This window comes from Tursiops truncatus, chromosome X, assembly GCF_011762595.2.
Source record: "Tursiops truncatus isolate mTurTru1 chromosome X, mTurTru1.mat.Y, whole genome shotgun sequence".
Taxonomy (NCBI): Eukaryota; Metazoa; Chordata; class Mammalia; order Artiodactyla; family Delphinidae; genus Tursiops; species Tursiops truncatus.
Genome location: NC_047055.1, coordinates 92,848,081 through 92,873,411, shown reverse-complemented (window position 1 = coordinate 92,873,411; position 25,331 = coordinate 92,848,081). Strand labels below are relative to the sequence as shown.

Here is a 25,331-nt window from a genome sequence, read left to right as displayed (position 1 = left end):
TTCTGTTATTCATTTCTAATTTAATTCCATTGTGGTCTGAGAATATACTTTGATATTAATAGAGTCACTCCAGCTTCCTTTTGATTAATGTCATCATCATAGTATACCTTTTTCCATCCTTTTCCTTTGAAAAGATTTGTCTTCATGTATAAAGCATTTCTTGCAGGCAGTATATAATTCAGTTTTGCTTCCTCCCCACACACCAACCTGACAACCTCTGCTTTTTAATTTGGGGAATTTAGACTATTTACATTTAATGTGATTACTGATACAGTCAGGTATAAATATATCTTCTTGCTATTTGATTTCTACTTGTCCCATCTGTCCTATGTTCCCCTTTTCCTGCCTTCTTTTGGATTTATTTTCATACTATTTTTCTCTCCTGTTTTCTTATTAGCTATAATTGTTTTGTTGTTTTAGTGGTTGCTTTAGGGTTTATAGCATACATCTTTAACTTATCAGTCTACCTTCAAGTGATATTATACCATGTCATGTACAGTATAAGAACTTTATAACATTATACTTCCACTTCCTTCCTCCTGACCTTTGTGCTGTCATACATTTTACTTTTACATGTTAAAAAACCCCAAACAGGGCTTCCCTGGTGGCACAGTGGTTGAGAGTCCGCCTGCCGACGCAGGGGCCACGGGTTCGTGCCCCGGTCCGGGAAGATGCCACGGAGCGGCTGGACCCATGAGCCATGGACGCTGAGCCTGCGTATCCGGAGCCTGTGCTCTGCAGCGGGAGAGGCCACAACAGTGAGAGGCCCGCGTACCACAAAACAAACAAACAAACAAAAAACCCAAACACATTGCTGTTATTTTTGTTTAGACTTCCATTTATCTTTGAGAGAGATTTAAATGATAAGGATGTCCTTTAACATTTCATATACTGTAAGTCTACTGAATTATTTCAGTTTTGATATGTCTGAAAATGTTTTTATTTTACCTTTATTTTTTGATAGATACCTTTGCTGGGTTTAGAATTCTAACCTGAGAGGTTTTTTTTTTCCCTTTCAGTACTTTAAGTCATTGTTCTTCTTCTTCTTCTTTTTTTTTTTTTTTTGCGGTATGTGGGCCTCTTACTGTTATGGCCTCTCCCGTTGCGGAGCACAGGCTCCAGATGCGCAGGCTCAGTGGCCATGGCTCATGGGCCCAGCCGCTCCGTGGCATGTGGGATCTTCCCGGACTGGGGCACAAATCCACGTCCCCTGCATCAGCAGGCGGACTCTCAACCACTGCGCCACCAGGGAAGCCCCCATTGTTCTTCTTAATTGTACTGTTTCTCATAAGAAATCTGATATCATTCTTATCTTTGTTCCCCTGTATGCAACATTTCTTTTTTATCTCTGTTTTTAAGACCTATTTATCATAGGTTCTAAGCAGTTTGATTATGAGGTACCTTGGTATTGTTTTCCTCATGTTTCTTGTGCTTGGGGTTCATTGTGATTCTTGCATCTGTGGATTTATAGTTTTCATCAAGTTTGGAATGTTTTCAGTCATTATTTCTTCAAATATATTTCCTGTTTCTTCTTCACTGTCTTCTCCTTCATAGACTCCAAGTAACCAAATATTAGGCTGCTTGAAGTTGTCCCATAGCTCAGTAATATTCTTTTCATTTCTTAAAATTCTTTTTCTTTCTGTGTTTTGTTTTGGATAGTTTCTATTGCTATGTCCTTTGAGTTCACTAATCTATTCTTCTGAAATGTTTAATCTGCCATTTATCCCATAGTGCAATTTTTCTGCTAATTCTAATATCTTTGTCAGTTGCATGTCCGTTTTGATTGATTATTCTCCACATTATAGGTCACATTTTCCTGCCTCTTTACATGCTTAGCAATGTTTGATTAGATTGCAGACATTGTGAATTTTATCTTATTGCATGCTAGATTTTTTTTTTTTTTTTTGCAGTACGTGGGCGTCTCACTGCTGTGGCCTCTCCTGTTGCGGAGCACAGGCTCTGAACATGCAGGCTCAGTGGCCATGGCTCACGGGTCCAGCTGCTCCACGGCATGTGGGATCTTCCTGGACCGGGGCACGAACCCGTGGCCCCTGCATCGGCAGGCGGACTCTCAACCACTGTGCCACCGGTGAATCCCTAGATTTTTTTCTTGTAAATATTCTTAAGCTTTGTCCTGGGATGTAGTTCAGTTACTTGGAAATAGTTTGATCCTTTGGGTCTTGCTTTCATGATTTGTTAAGGCAGGTCTGGGGCAATTCTCTATCTAGGGCTACTTATTCCTCATTACTGAGGCAAGACCTTCCTAAGCACTCTACTCAATGCCCCTTGAATTGGTTTTTCTAGTCTGGCTGGTGGGAACAGGCAGTGAGTGTTGGGCACTGTTCCCTCTCATCCTTTTGGATGGTCTTTCCTTGGCTCCGGGTAGGTTCCTTTCATAAATGTGCTGATCATTATTCAGATGAATACCTGAGGGGGACCCTCTATAGATCTCTAGGGTTCTCTCTTTGTGCAGCTCTCTCCTCTTCAGTACTCTGTCCTATGAACTTTAGTTCTTTGGTCTTCCCAGGCCCTCAGCTCTGTCTCTTCAGGGAGTCTGCCTGCTCTGCCTCAGTTCCCCCTCACTGTGTTGTGACTTGGAAACTCTCGCATGTCAGTAAGGTGGGGCAATCACAGTGCTCACCTTATTTGCTTACTGTTTCTTAGGAATCACTGTCCTTTGCTGCCTGATGTCCAATGTCTTGAAAACTGTTACTTCATTTTGTGTGTTTAAAATTTGTTTTGGTTGTTTCAGGTGAGAGGGTAAATCTGTTCCTGTTACTCCACCTTGGTTGGAAGTGGAAGCTCTATATACTTAATGCCAGAATACTATTCTATGGAATAGATTACTTTTACTTTCCAAATATTCACCATTATATGAGAAGCTTTCATAAACATATTTTTGCACTAGACTTGGTTGATTCTAAGAGTCACATGGGGACCTTTTAAATAATATTAACTTTATTTATTTATTTTATATTTTATTTATTTATTTTTGGCTACATTGGATCTTTGTTGCTGCACGTGGGCTTTCTCTAGTTGCTGCAAGCGGGGGCTACTCTTCGTTGTGGTGCACGTGCTTCTCATTGAGGTGGCTTCTCTTGTTGTGGAGCATGGGCTCTAGGCACACGGGCTTCAGCAGTTGTGGCATGCGGGCTCAGTGGTTGTGGCTCGCAGGCTCTAGAGCACAGGCTCAGTAGTTGCGGCACATGGGCTTAGTTGCTCCGTGGCATGTGGGCTCTTCCCAGACCAGGGCTTGAACCCATGTCCCCTGCAGTGGCAGGCAGATTCTTCCCACTGTGCCACAAGGGAAGTCCAATATTGAGTTTTAAACTCACTCTTTGGATTTAGATTCAGGAAGTGTGGAATAGAGCCCAGATCTGTATTTTTAACAAGCTCCCTTGCTGAAAACTGGTCTTAAATTTGAGATGATTAGGAGTAGGGGGACTCTGTCTTATCTTCTTCATTGGAAAATAACATTCTGTTAGAAAGTTCCATGAAAATATTTGAGACGTTATAACCTAGACCCTATCTGAATTTGTACAGTTCTATAAAATATAACTTTGCATGGTTCCTATTTTGTGGTTCTTAGATGTGGTAGGCAAGCAATTTAAAAAACTGGTTTATCAAATGTTTCTAGTCCCACATTCAACTGTATTGTTCAAGTATCATTTCCAACTTGTACATTCAATCAGCATCTATGGTTACCAAGAGAAGGTGTTCCTGGAAAAATGTTGTAAATTAATGTGTAAGTCAAATCTAATTTCAGAAGGGAAATGATAGTATGATGGGGGTTCCATCCTTGAAATTAATAAATTAATGTATTCATTCAACCAATATTACTGTGAACCTGTTATATGGCAGACACTCTGCTAGACACAGTAGTGAATGAGATAGACAGGGTCTCTCATGGCTAGGGAAAGTTCACTTCAAACCAACTGGAGTTAATATTTATTATTTTGTCTACTTCAAACATTTCTCTGCAGGGAGGAATTGATTCATGTTTTCTCTGTTCATAAGTTCCCAAATTCCAGGGAAAGGATTTGGCCCAGTTACTGCTGAACTTACCCCAGCTTGGGGTAAACTCCTGGCTTTTCCTTGTTTACATAAGCCTCTCCCCTGTTGTCTAAGCTATTTTAAGTTTGGTCTTTAACACCTGCAACTATGGGAGTACCAATCAAGAGAAATAATTATAAGTGAGATATTAAAAATGGGAAAACAAGGGTGTAATGGGAGTATAACACCCTTGGGAGATGGATCCAGCATACATAGTTGGATACATTGTAGAAGGTCCAAAAAGCAAAAGAGATCATACAGGTATATCCTGCACGGTAATATCATGTTTTTAACAGGACAAATAAGCAAGCAAATGAAGCTGTATTAAATGTAATAGAAAACTATATTATTGAAAATATATTTCACATAAAAATAATTTCTGTTTTTATGGCAACCAATTAAAAGAAGAAATACACACCTTCACTAGGATCACAGAAGATGGAGGACACGAGGGCTTCTTTAAGGAGACCTTTAGGGAAGAGTCAAGGCCATTTTGTGCTTTCTGAAAAATGTAACTCAGGGGTGCAGTTTTACGCTTTTACTCAGTCTATGTTTCTATGTAGTTAACCATACAGAAGATCAAGCAACTGTCATTGGATTGCTTTAGAATATGATGATCACAAGACATTTCTGGGCCTCCTTCTTGTGGTCACTTCCACTTTCCTGTCTGCTCTGATTGGCTGAACATCACCCCTCCTCCTGCTTCTCTGACGCAGCCTTCTCTCCGCTATAGCTCTGTCATAACTGCACCCGTTAAACAAACTGTGCTAAAGTGCATATTTACTTGTTTAATGTAGGTATTCCCTGGTGGTCCAATGGTTAAGACTCCACACCTCCAGTGCAGGGGGCACAGGTTCGATCGCTGGTCGGGGAACTAAGATCCCGCATGCCCCACAGCGTGGCCCCCACTCCAAAAAAAAAAAAAAGTAGGTAGCCTTGTGGAAACTGAGTTCCAGGAAGGGGCCATGTCTTATCTGCCACTACATCATTGGCGTACAGTGATCTGCACATAGTATAGGCACTTAAAAAAATTTGCTAAATGAGTGAATGAATATATAAAATGGGGCTTCCCTGGTGGCACAGTGGTTGGGAGTCCGCCTGCCGATGCAGGGCACACGGGTTCGTGCCCCGGTCCGGGAGGATCCCACATGCCACGGAGCGGCTGGGCTCGTGGGCCATGGCCGCTGAGCCTGTGCGTCCGGAGCCTGTGCTCCGCAACGGGAGGGGCCACGGCAGTGAGGGGCCCGCGTAACGCCAAAAAAAAAAAAAAAATATATATATATATATATATAAAATGAATGAGGGGAATATTAGACTTTCAGAGCTGGGTGGGATTTTGGGGATCGTGTAGTCAAGCACACTTTTGGTAATACTTGCTAAGCAAAGTATGAGCAAAACGAGGCCCACTGACATGAAGTGATTTGCCCGAGGTACCCAAAAGTTGCTACTGCCCGCACTCTTTTAAGTCAAAGAGTTGCTTGGAGAGCACCAGATTGGTGAGGTGATTTGCATGTCCCCTGTCTGCTGTAAGTCCTGAGATAATATAGTATAACTGGCAAAGAACAGTAAATGAGAATTACAACCCGAATGTCTAGAGTTGAGGGCTTTCTGGAAATTGCAATCATAGGATCACTGCTCTGTAACTCTTCCTATAACTTGGAAAGCAACTGGGCAATTTTCTTAAGTAATTTGTTTTCCTATATCCCAATATCCCTTTTCTATGCTCTGAGGAAAACATATGAATGCATACGTTTGAATGTTTTCCTTTTCCCTAAAGAAATGATTTCTCCTAAAACTTGGGACTTTCCCAATATCCCCTGTCTCAGTAGGCAGCATCATTGTCCATCTGGCTGTGAAAAGCCTAAAGCTTAGGGTCATCCTCAATACTTGCTTCTCCCTCAGTCCCCAATGTCAATCCATTATCAAGGTCTTTTGTTAAATCTATTCACTTCTTTCCATTTGACATCCATCCCTCTAGTTGAGTTCCATCATCTCTCCCCGTATTACTGTAATAACAGTCTCTTAACTGGTCTCCCTATATCCACTCTTGTCCCCCCCTCTAATCCATTCTCCAGAGTAATTATTTCTAAAATGAAAATCTGATCTTATCTCCCTGCTTGAAACTCTTCAATAGCCTCCCACTGTTTTTAAGACAGAAAACAGAATCAACACTTGTGAGGTCGAGGTCCTGTTCCTGCCGTACACCTTGTTTTCTACAGTCCAGCTGTGGTGCCTTCCTTCCATTTTAAAAACTATGCTAAGAGCCTTTTCACTAGCAGGTTTCTGCATATGCTACTTGGTTTGCCTGGATGGTCTCTACTCTCCCTGCCCCCTCTGTTCAGTTAACATCAAGGAGCCTCTCCTTGATCTTCCCAACCTGTGAAGATTCTATGAGAATGAGGCAGGGTTCAGCATCATTCTATTCCAATGCTACACCTAAGTACTGAGAAAACAAATTCACATCAAATAGGTAGACATGAATGGAAGGAATTTTATTTTAGCAATGGCACTCAATTCTTTGAATGTCTTCCGAATTAGTCTTCCTCTAATTTTGTTGAAGGCAAAAGATCTGGAAACCACTAGACTTGTAAAAGGAATTTTAGACGTTCACTTTTTCAACACCAATTCCAATATTTCAAACTGTACCTTTCTTTGCTGCCCCAGAGGTTTTTACACTCTAGACTAATATATCAGGTCTGTCCTTTTTTGTTGTTGTTGAAGAGCAACTGTGAAAGGAGAGGTGGGAAGGAAAGCCAACATACCTTAGGCATGGTGTCAGGCAGAACAATTTTAGGTGGGGGTGGAGGGGTATGGTGGTGGCTTATTTAGGATCTGGAAACTGGTTTCTTTAAAACTATCCATGCCCTCCTTTCCTCCCCACCTCCTAGTAGTGTAGGTGGAAGGTAGCTGCTATAACTCATGCTGGGATTTTATGAGAACACAGAAAACTTTCTTTTCCTACTTACCATTGGTTCATCTGTGTTCTTTTGGAACTGGACCAGGCGAACTCTGGTCACGTTCTCCATATCCATGTCTCCATTTGCGCTTTCTGGAGAATCACCATTTAAATAGGGAGAAGTGGGAGGAGGTGTAACCCTCAATGCTTCATCACTGTAAACTTCATGTGCCACTACATCGTGAGTCTGAAGTAAGGCCTGATATTTTACAAAGGAAATAAAATATTAATAATAGAACTATTCCAGCAGAAGTCTATTATATAAACATATATAAAATTATTCTTTGCCTCTCAAAGGTATCTCTCATCTAAAGAGAACTCAAAGCACATTACACCTAGATATAGCCATGCCATAATTTCTTTGTGATAAATAATCACGATAGATGGATTTTTAAAAATGAAGGAACAAATGAAAGAATGAGTGAGCTAATCAATGAATGGATGTGTTTGTTGACTATCTGGGTAAGAGGTGTTTGATGCTATGAAAAAGTGCCCCACTAGCTTGTTCAATTAAAGTCTGACATAATGCAATTTCAAATAATTTAGCAGAAAGAATCATTTGTACATAGAGCTGGCAAATTTGTGCTGGGGCTTAAAATGGAAACAAATTTAAAAAGAAACAGTGCAATAATTGGTGCATTGAGCAAACAAACGTCTTTCATCAATGGTATTAACAATAACTCTGCTATATAACGCAAAGGGTAATTTATAACATACATCTCAGTAAAAGAAATAAAAACACACACAAATGTACCTGAAGAAATGTAATTTCCCAAAATATCACATGATATGGAGCTTAAAATCTAAACCTATTTAATGTTTTTGTTCATTTCTACTTTTTGGAGCACTTGAATAAATAAAAAGTAAGTTGACAGTTATTATTATGACTTCTTTTTGCAAAGCCCATTAACAAAGAAAAAGTGATTTCTTTGTATTGAGATCTCCATATGTCATCTTGGTGAAACTGGGTAATAAATATCCCTTGTTTCCCTAAAAGAGGCTATTCTTCCATTTACTGTATATTTTCTGCCATCATAAGAAAGTTTTTAATAAGCATGAATATTTGAACATTTCTACTTCAAAGAGAATTTTACAGCTAAGTATCAGTATGTTTGGTGCTTTATGCATTATATTTTCTTATAGTTACAGTACTAACTATAAATTCAGTTTTATTTTAATCTGTGATCTGTCTGGTAATGAAATATCTAGAGATAATGAAACATAATTAAAATCACCTTAAAAGTATAGCTTGTAGCATCTCAAATTAAGTTATTTAATTAAAAGATTTACCAAAGTCATGACTTAGCTATTTTAGGTACTTTAAAGGTACGCATACGACGCAAAAATAAGGTAACAATGTGGTAAAATCATGAAGAAGTGATGTTGATCAGACATCAATAGAGCATATGCTTGGAGTAATATACCCATTTTTTTAAAAGCATCTTTACTGGAGTATAGTTGCTTTACAATGTTTTGAATTTGTAATGGAAATGCCGGATGTTTCCAAGATCTCAGAGGGCTGGTCTAAACTGGGGTCTAGATGAGGGGCACTGAAGGGCACTAAGCAGCACAGCTTGAAAGCAGGGCTCCACAATGGTCCTGGGGACCTTGGCTTCCTGACCAGTGCCCTGACTACACCCTGCACTAGTACCCCAGGCCAAAGTGGTGGTGGTTATGGTATGTGGGGAAATCCCTCTTTTTCCTGTTTAACTGTAGCCACTTAAGAGACTAAGATATAGGGCAGAAAGTAAAAATCAATAATAGACAAACTGAAAAACTTCATCTGTTAAAATTAGGTTCATTGTATTAATTATAGATGTGTCTTCTATAAACAGTGAATTTTAAAACAATTTTAAAAAAAACATGCTTTGTATGACTGGAGGATATATACCCAGGTAAACAGAGAACCAAGCTTCATTAGGATAATGCCAGTTACATGGGTTGGAGAAAGTGTTTGTACTGCTTTTTGCAAATGATTTCTATCCATCCTTTTAAATTATATAAGCAAACACTTGTATTTAATGTATTATTTATAAGGAAGGATAAGCCCACAATCACAAAAATAATACCAAAATTGAACTTTAAGAGAAAAATCCTTAAATTTTATCACCAAATGAGGTCATACTTGATATTAACCGCTATTTGCCACTGGAAAAGACTGCTACCACAAAATGAAACTTAATCCAATGCATATGCAAACAGAAAAAAAGGGGTCACTTACAGATTGTTTAAAAAAAGGCCATTAAAAGAGTATGCCAAATAAAAAATAAGGAAATCAGAGTTTGAATATTTTTCTTCAAGTATGTCATGAGGTATGATTCAGCAATTGTTACTAAGCTGAAACAGCTATTATTTTTAATTATATAAGAAGAATCATTACATATTACATATGGAAGTAATAGGAAATACTTCCATATGTACGTAAAAAGGACGTGGACAAGACAACTAAGAACTTCAGACCAAAGTGGGAAAAATTCATTTAAAATTTATAGGAAAGGGACTTCCCTGGTGGTGTAGTGGTTGAGAATCCGCCTGCCAAGGTCGGGGACAAGGGTTCGATTCCTGGTCCGGGAGGATCCCACATGCCACGGAGCAACTAAGCCCGTGCGCCACAACTACTGAGCCTGAGCTCTAGAGCCTGCACCCCACAACTACTGAGCCTGCGTGCTACAGCTACTGAAGCCCATGTGCCTAGAGCCCGTGCTTTGCAACAAGAGAAGCCACTGCAGTGAGAAGCCCTTGCACCGCAACGAAGAGTAGCCCCCGCTTGCCGCAACTAGAGAAAGCCCGTGCGCAGCAACGAAGACACAATGCAGCCAAAAAAACAAAAACCAAAAAATAAAATTTATAGGAAAAAATACGAATTTTAGGTTTGAAAGTGGTTCCTCTGGCTTCTGAATTACAATTACAGGTCATAAAATTAATCACGTAATAATGAAGCTTTCATATCAACCTAAGGCGATTTTTAACCATCTTGTTATTTGGGAAAGTAGGATACAAATTTGCTTTTAAAAATAGGATCTAGAACAGAAAATTTTAAAGGAAAAAGTTAAAGCACTGACATTCTATTCTGTTTATATTGTCTTTACCCTTAATGTTTTATATTTTACAACTGCAATAAGCAAAGGATCTGTTCTTTTTTTAAAAATAAGTCTTTCAAATGGAGTAACTGAAGGATAGTGTAATAATATTTTTTATCATGACCTCTAGAGTACACATTAAAAAAATTAAATCTACACTGTTTTACTCTTAATTACTGTAAATATTTATAAGTATCTGTATTTTTAAGTATAAGGTAATCCAATATTAAATCCTCATTTTAATGATCAGAAAGCAAAGAAAAAGATAATTGAAGAAATAAGTATAAAATTATAAATATGCTAAGAATAACTCCCAAACCTTGGTATAATAAAAATTATAAGCATTAAAATATTTTCCTTTAGCTATTAATATTTCTTTAAAAATACCAGATTTTGAAACCATGATCTTTCTTTAAAAATTTTTTTTTTTTTTTTTACTGGAGTATAATTGCTTTCCAATGTTGTATTAGTTTCTGCTGTACAGTGAAGTGAATCAGCTATATGTATACATATATCCCCTCCCTCTTGGACCTCCCTCCCCACCAATCCCACCCATCTAGGTCGTCACAGAGCATGGAGCTGAACTTCCTGGGCTTTATAGCATGTTCCCACTAGCTATCTATTTTACGCATGGTAGTGTATATATGTCAATCCTAATCTCCCAATTCATCTCACCCTCTCCTTCCCCCACTGTGTCCACATGATCTTAAAATGCTTATAAGATAGAAACCTCCAGCATTTAAAAGTTTAACACAGTATATATAGCTTGGAATTATATTTGCCACATGGGACATTATCCAAACATATGCTTATTTGGGAATGACCAATGAGTTCAAATTAAGTTTGTAGGAAAATCGATACTCATTACAAGTCAACCCACATTTAAGAGCACAGGCTTTGGAGCCAGTAAGATCTGGGTTTTGAACCTCAATGAGGCCACTTACTAGGTGGGTGACCTAAAGCAAGCCTCTTTGCCTTTCTAAGGTGTGGTTTCCTCTCTGAACTGTAAAATGGAGTTAATCACATCACTTCACATCCCAGCCATCAGCAAGTCCTGTCATGTCTAACCATCTCTAAAGTAGAATCCCAATTTGCTCATTTTCCACCAGCCCCGTCCTCCTTCAAGCCTCTACCACCTCACAACAGCCTCCTAATTGGTCTCCCTTTTTAAACTCTTAACCCCACTATAGTCCATTCTCTACACAACAACCCCAGCAATCTCTAAAGCACAGTTCTAACAATATTTTCCTGCTTGCAATCACTCAGTGTCATCCTACTGCAATCAGGAGAAAATCCAGACTCCTTACCATGGTCTGGAAGGCCCTATGTGGTCTGGCCTCTGCCACCCTCTCCAGCTCTTCTTGTACCACCCTCTCCCTTGTTTACTGTATCCCAGCCACAATGGCCTTACTTCTGTACTTTGACCCTACAAAACTCTTTCCTGCCTCTGGGCCTTTGCATTTGCTCTTCCCCATGCTTGGACATTCAGAAAGTTTGTTCTTTCATATAACAAGTCTCAGCCCACATGTTGGCTCCTCAGAGGGGCTTTCCCCTGACTATCTGAAGTAGCTTCCACTTTACTATCATCTCTGCCCCATTCTCCTTTTGTTTTTCATAGTTATTATCACTATATGAAGTTATACTGTTTGTTTTACTTGCTCACTGTCTGTCTCTAGCTCACCTATCCACGTCTCACCTAGAATGGAAGTTCGTTTGTCCTATTCACCACTATCCTTAGTGCCCAGCACAGTGCCTGGCATATAGTAGGCATTTACATATTTGATGAGTAAATGAAAATGTCTTTTAAGTACCTAGCTGGGTGTTCAGAAATTACAAGAACTATTTATTATTTCTGAAAATGTTTACTAATAGCAGTGCACATATTAATTTCTCTCTGATGTCAGAAAAGCAAAATAAACCAAGGCTTTGAAGGTAGGTAAGTTGTGAGAGATGGGGCTGTCTGAGCTTTAATGGTTTTGAAAAAAACCTTAACCTTAAAAAAAGGATTTTATTTGGGTGTATATTAATTTATTTAGCTTACTTCAAATCTGAAAGATCTATTGGTATCAAATGGTCCTACATCATTCTCAGAATTGAGCTGAGGTTACTTATCAGTTTATAGACAGACATGTCTGTCCAAAACATACAGGCTTCTATCTACGGAAAACACACTGCACAGAACAGTCAGTTGAGGTGGGGCTAACCTACCTGCAAACGGGCAAGTTCCTAATCTACTCAGTGTTTTACTGAGAACTTACTATGTGCCCTACACATGACAGATACTATGGAGTAACTAATAATATTCATTAGCTAACATTTATTAGGCATCAAGCATATATCAGGCACTGTGCTAAGCACAGCAGATGTATCATCTACTTAATTCTTTTTTTTTTTTAACATCTTTATTGGGGTATAATTGCTTTACAATGGTGTGTTAGTTTCTGCTTTATAACAAAGTGAATCAGTTATACATATACATATGTTCCCATATGTCTTCCCTCTTGCGTCTCCCTCCCTTCCACCCTCCCTATCATCTACTTAATTCTTATTCCAACTCCATGAGGCTGGCAAACAGCATCTTTACAACTATGACACAAAGTAAACAACAACAAAAAGTTTTAGTGCATCTGGTATTATCTGGCATTGTAATCTTAACCATCTGATATTATACGGCTAAAAGCACATTTGATGAAGATAGCTGTATTTCATAAGGATTAGTAAAAACTTCTTTTGAAAGTGAGGTTTTATTTCTATGGAAGTTTAATTGTTACTTACCATGAAATGAGGTTGTGTTAAAATACGCTTTAGTTCCTTTGCATCGTTATTCTCAGGGTAACATGAAATTTCTTCCAATACCTAAAAATAAGCAAGATATTCAATAGTATAATGAGGATGCTAGATTTAGAAAATATAGAATTCTTTTAAATTAAAAATTATGAATGGATTTGTATGGCAGGCAAAATAATTATTTTGGGAAAAAATTCATCATTTTATTCAAAGGTTATTAATATATAAAACAGCTACATTTGTGGTAATAAAAAATAAAACAAATTGCTGTAATAGTCTCTGCCTTCATTACCCAACTATAACTCAAAAGATTATTGAAAAATACAAAACAAAATGACAAGTCTGTAGTACATATTTATTACAGGTATAAGTAACTTAATTAAACTTAATGGGAAAATAATCTCTGCAAATCTTTTTCCAAACTCACCATCAAGATGAATCTGTAATAAAAGTTGGTAACAGCTTTCTTTCATATTAACAAAACTGTCAATTCCTTTCAGAAAGATTAAAATGACAAAGGCTCAAATAAAAACAATTTAAAGAAGAGAAAACACTTGAGTACTTTTTCTTGTAGCCTGAGAGAATCAATGTGATTCTCCACACTCATCTCCTCACATTCACCACATCTCGGCAATGGTTCCTAGAATTAATTGCCAGGGAACCCAAGAGAATAATTTAAAAATAAGACACACAATCAAAAACTTTTCTCTTTTCACTCACATTTTCTTCACGAATTAGTTGTTAACATTTTCTCTATATAGGTTTAAACGGCTGTTTTCAAATGAAATTGTTCTTCAAAAGTTATCCCTTACCACTAGGATGGAGTTTACCCATTTAAAATTTGATTATGTGACATGAGCCCAGGGGAAGGCTTCTGTTCCTTTTCAGAGTAAACATACTACTACAGTTCCAAGTGTACATAGTTGGACTCAGAGTGGTTATACACATTGCTCTCAATCCTAAAAATTGAGCCAATCGAGGATTGCTTCAGCAGGATTGGATGTCAGGGGTACGCAAGTCATGTACCGAGTAGGAATCTCTGGACTTGCCTTTGAGAATCTTAATTCTGGCCAGGAAGGAATGTTTTGAGGTCACTTAGCCTAAGGCTTAGATCTCAGCCAGTGCTACTCAACCACCTCCTCAGAGAAGAACAAACAAACAAACAAAAACTATAAGGTTTCCTTCTTATCTAAATGTACTCCTGTAAAACAACTATACCCCAATTAGAAAAATGTACTCTTAACAAGTGCTGGTTATGCTGTTAATTCATATTGTTTAATGATGATAAGCCAATTCTCCTTTGGTGTATTTTCTGCTTTGAGTTTCTAAACCAGTGAAACAAAAGATGAAACAATATACTCTCTCTGGTCCCCTGCTACTCTCACAGCCTATGATTTTAAACACTGAGGTGTGGTCTCTAATGCAGACAGAACCTCTCCTGACTGCTGCCCTGACCAGGTGGGCAGGCCTAGCGGCTTCCACAACCTTGGACTTGGTTCTCAGTGAATATATATTTTCCAGTACAGGTCTTGTGTTTAAAATCTGATAGGGAAGGAATTATGTCTTTCATATTCTTTCACTTAGTAATTTTACTTTATAAAATATTTTTCTGGGCTTCGCTGGTGGCTCAGTGGTTAAGAATCCATCTGCCAATGCAGGGAACACAGGTTCGAGCCCTGGGCCAGGAAGACACCACATGCCGTGAAGCAACTAAGCTCGTGCGCTACAACTACTGAGCCTGCACTCTAGGGCCTGCGAGCCACAACTACTGAAGCCTGCGAGCCACAACTACTGAAGCCCACAAGCCACAACTACTGAAGCTCATCTGCCTACAGCCCATGCTCCGCAACAAGAGAAGCCACTGCAATGAGAAGCCCGCGCACTGCAACGAAGAGTAGCCCCCGCTCACCGCAACTAGAGAAAGCCCGCACAGCAACGAAGACCCAACACAGCCAAAAATAAATAAATGAATAAATAAATAAATAAATAAAAATAAAATATCTTTTCAAAGGAAAATATTTATTTGTATAAAGACTTTCATGATATCAAAAAGTGATAAAAAAACCCACTAGGTATCTAACAGTGGAGGCATTTATAATTCATTATAATTTAGTAACAGCAGAGAAAAATTATGCCATCATGAGAACTTATTTACGAAGACCTAGCAGAAACATGGAAAAATGCTTATTATATTAGGTTAGGTTAAAAGAAAGATATATTTTGATTGTAACACATACAAATTTATATGTAAATGGATAGTGATTAGAAAAGGATATGCAAAAATGAAAATTACTGTGTTAGGGTGATGGGATTATAGATGACTTTTTACTTTCCAAACTTTCTGCAGTGTGATGTTTCTATAATAAAAAAGTTAAGATTTTGTGAAAGATGTACACTAACCAGTAATTTATAAAAATGACTTCTCTCTGAACTTAGTTGTTATAAACATTCAATTAACTTTCAAAAATTACCACCTTAAAAAAGCCACTCAAACTTTCATAGCATGTCGATTTCCACCAAGAGTGGTAAAATAACTTTTTCTTTTTTTTAAAAAAGAGAAGTAAAATTGTTCAAGTTTACATACCAGAACTAGAAATCTAGGCAATGTTGCTGCCGAGATTTTTTTTTCTTTTCTGTATGTAAATGCTCAGTGATAAACTTAGAAATACTAAATCTGAGTATAATGGTCTAACTGTGACTTCAGGGAAGCTGCCTCTTACTGTGCAGCAGAAACGTTTTCATACCAAATATGACACCCAAATACATTGACAAAATATATATCGCTTACCTCTTTGGCTCTCTGTACTGCATCACTCGGAGGATTCCTGATTTGCGGTGAAGATTTTGTGTTAATTTTGTCATATAGCTAAAAGCAAAGGAGAAAATCCAATCAACATTCATAATTCTTTGATAAATTCAGAGCTTCATATTTATTATTTCACTAAACAATATTTTCCCCTTAAAGAGGCAGGCTGATGATTTTAGTGGGATCTTCTTGTTAATGTCTTATTCATTCAAATGAAACTTGTTGGGATGAGCGCTATGCGTATCTTTTTAAAAATCATCAATATTTCAGTAATCACAGAATTTTTTCCCTCTGATAGAAGCAACATTTAATAAGATGAATACAGAGTAAAATGAAAGAATGCTTTCTGGCCAAGACACATCTGAAGGAATTTTCACAGCAATCTAAATCTTGGGAGAGGGTAAACCCAACTCCTTCTAGGAAGGAATGCTCTCACGAAAGGTTTATACTTGTTTTACTAGGGCTGTTCATTAATAGTATCAGTGCTGGCATCCTTCAGCAAGAAATCAAGGACATAAACCTTTTTCCTTTTTAATTTGTAAATTCACAGAGTATGGGAAGAAGCTGAAAAGAGTCTATACTTTAAAAACTCCGCAAATCTAAATGATCCAAAATTTAACTTTCTGAAGAAAATTCTTTAGAGAAAAATCTCTGTAGTGTAGAAGTGCAATTAAAGTATTAATTTCTACTTCAGACAAAACATCTCATTCAGCAGTCTGCTTTGAAAAGTGAAAAGTTTAAAATGGTCTTGGCTAGCCAGCCACTTCTATTTCCTAACTTCTCTAAAATAAGTGGGGGGTTTTGGGGGTTGGTTTTGGTTCTGTTCTTTTTTCCTTCCCTACTATGCACAGCAGTGCTAGTGGAGAGGTCACATACCATAATATTCTTCAGATTACAGTTACACTTGTTTATACTGATGCAGAATAAAGCTTTATGACTTGTAAATGTTTGGGCCACACCATACATAAAAATTCCTAGTGATTAATAGGCAGACAAATAAATAAATAAAGCCTAATGATAGCAATGTGAAGATAGAGCAGTGACCATTTTAAAATGGCGGCATTAAGAAAGTACTACTAAATTAGAGGTTAAATAGTATAAGTAGGCTAGTAAAATTCGCTCTATTTAAAATATTATATTAACACTTAGGGAACTAGTGATATGTGGCTTGTTTATAAAAGTTTGCTCGAATCCCTGTAGAATACACATGGGCAGTCTCCATCCTCTGAATGACTTCCATCTCTAAAGATTGTAAATTCTGACATTTGGAACCACCGAATATATTTTTCCATAGAAATAATGGTATATGCAGTGTAGGTTCCCAGACTAGTCTATAGAGATAAATGAAATACTGTACACATGCAATAAAAAGTAGGAGGGGGAAAAACCCAACCCCCCAAAAGTAAGGAATCATAAGTTAAAAAAACACAATTAAAATACCTAACACTTAAAAAATAGATATAGCCATCACCTGACATGTCATAATATTAATAATCAAACAAAATAAAAAACCTACATGGATAATTAAAAAGATTTTTAAAACTCTGAAATGCTGTTTGGGAAAAAGAAAGCAAATTTAATTTGAGGCTTTACAAGTTGACGGCACTATCATTTATAATGTCTTTATAATGCCTAATTTCACCACAAAAAGTTTTGCCTTTTTCTTGAACAAGGACTATTACTAATGCTACTTTCAAAATTTTCAACCATGATTAGGATTAGCTTCTATTTAAACATTTAATAAATGCACATTAGTTTTAACTCACAAAGCAACAAAAATTCCAAGCTCCCAGAATTGCTCTCACTCTATTACTAGAGACCTTTTATTTTTGGCTTGGTCTTATGATGCCAAGTACGGTTCCCTAGGTCTTATATCAGTGTGGTTTCTTGAGGACTTGTAGCAGAATCAGCTGGAGTAGTTACTTAAATGTACAGATTTCTGGGCCCCACTGCAGATCTACTGAATCAGAATTTGAAATGGGGATCCAGAAATCTGTGCTTTAATAAACTCCTTAGATATTTGTAAATCTTATGCCCAGTACCAACTTTTGAGAATAGTTGTAGTAGTACAAATACTAACAACAATGATAATTGTTACTTTTATTGAGCACTTAGTGGATGCTAGTTACTAGTCAGAGTTCTTAATATATATTCCCTCATTTAACCTCAGACAACCTTGTAATGTTGACATCCCTACTACTCCCACTTTACAGATGAGGAAACTAAGGCAGGGAGTAGCAAAGTGAGAACTAACGTTCTAGCTTTACAACAACTTCACAGGTGGCATGCAGATAAGGCCCTGATCCAAGGAAAGTGCTCAGACCAAATTTCCCTCTGCTCCTTTGGTTTTGCCCGATCCAACTAATCACACATTCACCCAAAGTTCAGTGGAACTAGTGGTGGGATGAGGGGGAGGTGAGATGCTTAATATGAAAGGCAGATACAGTAGGAAGGAATTAAATGAAGGGACCTTCTACTTGAGGTGGGGACACTGGGCTCTGCCCCTCCAACTCCTAGGAAAGTGCAGGACTGGAGCGGTCAAGGCAGGCATTGGATGGAGTGGATGGTGTCCATGTGGTTAAGAATAGATGGTGAATTTCAACTGCCTGCTCATTAACCAAAAGAGTAATTAAGAACTGAGGCAGGAAGGGACAGGGAAGGGGCTTACTTTCACCATCAGTGGGAAGAAGTGACCCCTTGTTGACCCATATATCCATCTAATATTTACTGAGGTCCTACCATGTACTAGGCAGTGGGTTCTATTCACTGGGGTTATGGAGAGGAAAAAGATGATAGTTGCTATGCTCAAAGAAGTCACAAATTCCAAAGACATGTATAACCAAAGGCCCAGGAACATATGCCAGCTTGATCCCCCTGAGGACCTGAGAGTACTTTGGTCCCCAGCAATATCAACTAGGAAATATCTCAGTGAGCAGTCCCAAGTTGGGGACTATCTGGATGTGTATGCATGACATGCCAACCTTCATTCCCCTGCCCCCTATTTCTGTGACTCTATCTTTGCCTTAGGGATTCAAAATATTTTAGGGATACCCATAACAAATACAAACTGTTTGAGAGATATGGCAAAGTATGTAAATAAAAAGTCATCAACAGAGGAAATTTTGAATGCAATGTAACGTTTAATTGTTTTAAAACAGTCGTCAGGAGTATGCAGCTTTTCAACTTCTCATTCTTATGGGTCATCTTCATATTCTATGCTGCCTAGGAGATGCTATTCAGGACTCAAAGTTCAAATTCAGGTGGAGTTTTCCCAAGGTCTGGAGGCAAGTGAGAGGTGGTTGAGTTTTGAGAACAAAGGAAGGCTGCAGTTTCTCCTCCTTTACCACCGTTTATTGCCCGTCCCCCTTCTATCATATACAAAGAATTATTAGAATGATGTGACTTTGGGACTTGGCCTGCTGTCTTGGACTTTCAGCTAAAGCCCAGAGCTAAGGCCAATAGGAAGTAAGTGGTCTGCTAGGAAGCTGCCAGACCATCCTTCCAGGGCTTGCTGAAAGGTAGCTAAAATGGTCCTTCCATGCTCGCCCTAGCACCCCATTCTGCCTATAGTGACAGATGCTTGGAATCTGTAGAAGCTAAAGGACTGAGGCAAGGAAGCATTTGATTTTCCCTTCTCCTTCCTGTTGGGGAGGAAAGGAAAGGGAGTTGCTTCTTCCCTCATGCAAAGTGAAGGATGGTAGATGCTCCAAAAGACCCATGTACACAAAGCAGAGGTGCCAGCAAGGAGAGCTCACACTGTCTCATGCTCTGCAGGGATGCTTGCTGAGTTGCAGCAATTTACAAGGTCCATCTTGGTGCACCCAGAAGAGCGCTGTGTGAGAGTCTTCGGAGTGGCTTGACATGTGGCGTTTGGGGTCTCAAGTGAAAAGAGCCTCTTTCCTGGTTGATGGCAGGGTGGGAGGCCAACAGCAGGGCAGCCCACACTTGGAGTGTATTTTATGGCAAGACTGTGTGTTTCCCATGAGTCAAGGAGCTGCCTCAGAATGTAACCTGGCTGGAGCCATCTTGGCGGAACCCTGACCAAGAGGGTTGTCTGCACAGAGCAAGGGGACCCAGGAGTGGCCGTGGGGTCACAGCTGAAGGCAGGAGCTGAGAGTGCTGCTGAGGCCAGCTGCAGAGTACATGATGATGCAGGAGCAACCCAGGACAGAGACAACATCTGGATACCTGCCACACCCCGGGCATTAACAGCACTGGGCACTGGCTGCCTGAGGGACACGACTACAGAACATGCTGTTTAAGTGGTTCTTTCTCTTTTCCATGATCAGACTCTTGAGTCCTTTGACATTCAGTAACGGCACGTAGCATGAGGCTGAGTACATAGTAGATGTTTAATAAATGTTTCTTAAAAAAAATGAGTATTTAAATGGTGCACAGGAACTGTAAATAGATATATTTTTTAAAAATCAGAGTAATATAAAAATAAACAGAGTAGGAATACTTATTTTACCTTGTTTCTTTAGGAACCAGGTTTCACAGTATCTTCTGTCCTGCTTGCACAGTTAAAAACTTTCCCTCAAAATTAATAAATACAGTTTGACCACATTTAATTCTTTTTTCCCCTATGTTTCAAGTCTGACTTCAAAAAATTTTCAAGGTAAAAGAGATCTTAGATATCAACATGATTCAATTCCTCCACTTTAAGAAGGAGAGAGCTGATGACCAGTGACATGAAGGGATGCACTCGGGGTCCTGCAGCCAGAGTAGGAGGGACTAGACTGGCTTCCTGATACGTGCTGTCCTTTCTCTCATACCAGAGTACCTTGGCTTGTATTAGAATTCAGTAACATGGTCTCATGCCAGGGATACACCTTCAGCAAATATTCGGGAAAAGAACTGTAGAAAATGCCATTTATAGGCTGTAGGGAAAAAAACTAACTAAATGTGATTTAAAAAAAAATAAATGAATTTATTTATTTTTGGCTGCGTTGGGCCTCCATTGCTGTGCATGGGCTTTTCTCTAGTTGTGGCGAGCAGGGGCTACTCCGTTGCGGTGTGCGGGCTTCTCACTGCAGTGGCTTCTCTGGTTGCGGAGCATGGGCTCTAGGCACGCGGGCTGCAGTAGCTGTGGCTCGTGGGCTCAGTGATTGTGGCTCGTGGGCTCTAGAGTGCAGGCTCAGTAGTTGTGGCACGTGGGCTTAGTTGCTCCGTGGCATGTGGGATCTTCCCGGACCAGGGCTCGAACCCGTGTCCCCTGCATTGGCAGGCAGATTCTAAACCACTGTGCCACCAGGGAAGTCCTTAAATGTGATTTGAAAGACATTAGGCAATCAACTACAAGCCTTGCCCTATTAAAGAATGTTAGAATCCTAATCCTTGCCTGGCTAGATGATAAACATTTCAGGCTTTGTGGGCCATATGGACTCTGTCACAGCCACTCAACCTTGCTATGTATGTGAAGGCAGCCATTAATAGGCCATAAATGAATGGGCATGGCTGGGTTCCAATAAAACTTTATTTACAAAAGCAAGTAGCTGGCTGGATTTGACCTGACAGCTGTAGTTGCCAACACTTGCTCTAGAAGCTCAAATTCAAGGCGAACTGAAATGACAAAATATATTTCCGCTTGTTGTTTGCTTTCCTGCCATCTGAAGATTTCAAGTGTATTTGTAAAGCTGAGGTGTAGAGGGTGAGGTAGAGGGAGGGAAGACTGTTAATAAATCATTCCTGGAGAGAAAACAAGAATGACTGTATTACTGTTTGTTTTCTCTTTCTAATGAAATTATAGTTACCCAAGTTCAGCACTTTTTATTAAAACACACACACACACACACACACACACACACACACACACACACACACACAGAGCCCAAGGCAAAACGAGGAAATGTGAACAGCTGCAAGGGGAACAGACTCTTTCACGCTGTCTCACTCACAGACAGGCCTGCTCACTGCCAGTCTCTGGCGCTGGGTCAGATATGACTCCACACGGCTACATGGACATGCTTAATCTTTCTGTCTTAAGGAGTAGAAAAGCACAGTTCTGTTAAAAGGCCACATTCTATATTTGGGATGGGTTGTTTTAAATAAAGCAGAATAAAGTTGGTGGTAATATTAAACTGAACTCTCCTGAGATTGTACTTTTAAACATAAGTTAACAAGTTAATGTCATTTTTTATTTACATTCAAAACACTAAATCAAGTTTCTTTTTTTTTTTTTTTACCATACTCCATCGTACCTCACCTTCTTCTGATTTTTATCCTCAAATAGAAATCTTTGTTTTGCTCATAGTTTATATGCAGCACTTAGCAATATCAACATTTAAAACGGAGTAGTTGGTGGAGAACCTATAAAATTACTATCACTGGGTTATGTGTCCCACTAACTTCCTAGCACAGAGAAAACCAAATCTAAGGACCAGAATGTACTTAGTTGAGAAAGATTATAACTTTTGCAACTAGGCTACAGACATGAGCCAAATAATGAATGGGTTTGTACAGTTGCTGGGAACACAGAAGTATATTAACAACCATCATCTTACCACCTAAATCAAAGATACCAAAGAAGCTCCCTGCTGGAAAAGAATTAAAGTTTTCAAGAGTCAAATATTTAGCTGCGGGCTTCCATTGGTGGCGCAGAGTCCGCCTGCCGATGCAGGGGACGCGGGTTCGTGCCCCGGTCCAGGAAGATCCCACGTGCCGCGGGGCGGCTGGGCCCGTGAGCCATGGCCGCTGGGCCTGCGCGTCCGGAGCCTGTGCTCCGCAATGGGAGAGACCACAACGGTGAGAGGCCCGCGTACCGCAAAAAAAAAAAATATATATATATATTTACTGCTAGAGAGACTGTTTAAACTCTATCTAAAATAAGTTGATGGATTCTGGGAGTTTTGTGACATTTGTAATGTTAGGTGCTCATTACATAAAAATTTAGCTGCAAAGTATGTAATGAAATGTGTCTGTGATCCTAGTAAAAGATAATAACAGTGTTCACAAGTTTATATTGCACAACAATAATGGGAATTGAAATGACTTGCTCTGGAAACATAGACTATCGTATTAAGAATTTCCTTACAGTTGCTGTGAAGAAGCTGGGTGATTAGGAACAAAGTTCCAGTATCACATCTTTTCAGTGAACCCAGCAGATCAGCTGTTGATGTCCAACAGTATTTTAAAAAATACATTTGAAATCTGGAAAAATGTTAGGGAAAGGTGATTTAATACTAAAATATAAGGAACTGATATTCAACTACTGCACTGGAGCCAGTTTTCTGAAGCCACAGATCAGAGAAAATCTTTTGAGATCTAAAAATCTATCTTTCCTGCTCAAGCTTATATATAAACTTACTGTCTTTAGGGTAAAAATATAGAAATGCCCTTTCAACAATCTTTAGTGTCATTAAACATGACATAGTCACAAAATGAAAAGACAACCTACTGAATGGGATAAAATATTTGCAAATGATATGACTGATAAGGGGCTAATATCCAACATTTATAAATAGCTCACACAATTCAACAGCAAAAGCAAGCAAACAAACAAACAAAAACACAACTCAATTAAAAAATGGGCAGAAGAAATGAATAGACATTTCATTTTTCCAAAGAGGGAATGCAGACGACCAACGGCACACGAAAAGATACTCAGAATCACTAATCATCAGGGAAATGCAAATAAGAACCACAATGAGGTATCACCTCACACCTGTCAGAATGGCTGTCATCAAAAAGATAAGAAATAACAAGTGTTGGCGAGGATGTGGAGAAAAGGGAGCCCTCATATACCGTTGGTGGGGATGTAAATTGGTGCAGCCACTGTGGAAAACAGTATGGAGGTTTCTCAAAAAACTAAAAATAACAACTACCATATGACATGACCCAACAATTCCATTCCTGGGTATATATCTAAAAGAAACAAAAACACTCATTGGAAAAGCTACATGCACCCCAATATTCATAGCAGCAACATGGATGGAAATGGAGGGCATTATGCTAAGTGAAATAAGTCAGAGAAAGACAAATACCGTATGATATCACTTATAGGTGGAATCTAAAAAATAAAACAGGGGCTTCCCAGGTGGTGCAGTGGTTATGAATCCACCTGCAAATGCAGGGGACACGGGTTCAAGCCCTGGTCTGGGAAGATCCCACATGATGCGGAGCAACTAAGCCCGTGTGCCACAACTACTGAGCCTGCGCTCTAGAGCCCGTGCTCCGCAACGAGAGAAGCCACAGCAGTGAGAAGTCCACGCACCGCAATGAAAAGTAGACCCCACTCCCCGCAACTAGAGAAAGCCCGCAGGCAGCAACAAAGACCCGACGCAGCCAAACATAAATAAATAAATAAATAAAAATAAAATAAAAAGTAAAACAAACTAGTGAATATAACAAAAAAGAAATAGACACACAGAGATAGAGGAGAAACTGGTGATTACCAGTGGGGAGAGGGAAGGGGGAGAGGGGCAATATAGGGGAAGATGATTAAGAGGTACAAATAAGCTATAAGGACATATTGTACAACACAGGGAATATAGGCAGTACTTTATAATAACTATGGAGTATAACCTTTAAGAATTGTGAATCACTAATTGTATACCTATAACATATAATATTATATGGCAACTATACTTCAATTAAAAAAAATGACATACTCCAAACTTGGAAAAGAGCAGTATATTTAACAGTGGTTTAAAGACTGTGTGATGGGAAACATTAAGTGTGAAAAAAACACACTACAAAATTTAAAATGGCATTTTTAAATATTTAAGGAACTATAATTAAACTTTGAGAAGAACTTATATAACCTGTCCAATCTTACAAATCTAAGAACTATTATGCACCATTAGGACATTATGATTTAGAAAAAGAAATTAAATCACCTAGGGCATCATTCTCTTACAGGATAAAAAATGCCTATTCTATCAGCGCTAAAAATTGTTTTGCCTAAAAATTTATATTCTGTAAAATTTCTAAAAATCAATTCAATTAAAATAATTGAAGAAAGCACTCAAACATTAGTCACGCAGATGACTCTCCATCTGAATGGAGATAATGTACTCCATTCATTTGAAGAGTGTACTTTCATTATTTGTACATTATCCTTTACAATTTGTACTATGTGCTAACTTTCCCACTAAAAGTTCAGAAAACATGGAATTAGCTAAATTTTATAAATCTTAAATTTGTTTCTCACCTAAAAAAGAAGTATATCAAATTCACAAATCTAGTGATGATAATAAAGTAGCAGGAGTCTCAACTTGGAATTTAGATTTTTCCTAGAGAAAGGTTCAGGGCTGCTACCAATACTATGGCCCAGTTCATACTGGGTAACGCGAGTTAGAAATGGATATCCGATGGACTGTATACTGTAGTTAGTGGCCAATAAGAATGTTTCTGGAAGCCGTTCGGTTAGACGTCCCAGGAAAGCGTTAACCTAAGAGTATAGCAGTGAAATGCTAGCTTAGATCAAGTTTTAGAAAATCATGATGGGGTATATATCCTTTCAAGTCTTAAGAAGGGGCTCAGCTGGCCTAGTAATATACTACTCTACCTAAATCCATTACGAAAGTTTTCTTCTGACGGCAAATAGGAAACTAAAAATCAGTATATCTGGGCCATTTTAAGATTTCCTGAAAGGGTTGCAAAATATGTTGGATCTTGACAGCAAAAGTAACCCTAAGGAGGCCCTTGT

The 25,331-nt window shown here is 38.7% G+C and overlaps 1 protein-coding gene across 15 annotated transcripts in view; it reads right to left on the bottom strand.

Annotated features, from left to right (window-relative positions):
* The window catches only part of CASK (calcium/calmodulin dependent serine protein kinase), a 389,881-nt gene that overhangs the window by 52,930 nt on the left and 311,620 nt on the right, over positions 1-25,331 (bottom strand). For 8 of the 15 annotated variants that reach the window (XM_019943586.3, XM_019943592.3, XM_019943589.3 and 5 more), the window contains exons 12-14: positions 15,665-15,742; positions 12,865-12,945; positions 7,020-7,208 (exon numbers count right to left, since the gene is read on the bottom strand). In XM_019943586.3, the coding sequence (XP_019799145.1) occupies positions 7,020-7,208; positions 12,865-12,945; positions 15,665-15,742 (348 nt within the window). Of the gene's footprint in view, positions 1-4,471; positions 4,523-7,019; positions 7,209-12,864; positions 12,946-15,664; positions 15,743-25,331 lie in introns of all 15 variants that reach the window. The other 7 variants (XM_073799304.1, XM_073799307.1, XM_073799309.1 and 4 more) reach the window with 1 other exon arrangement.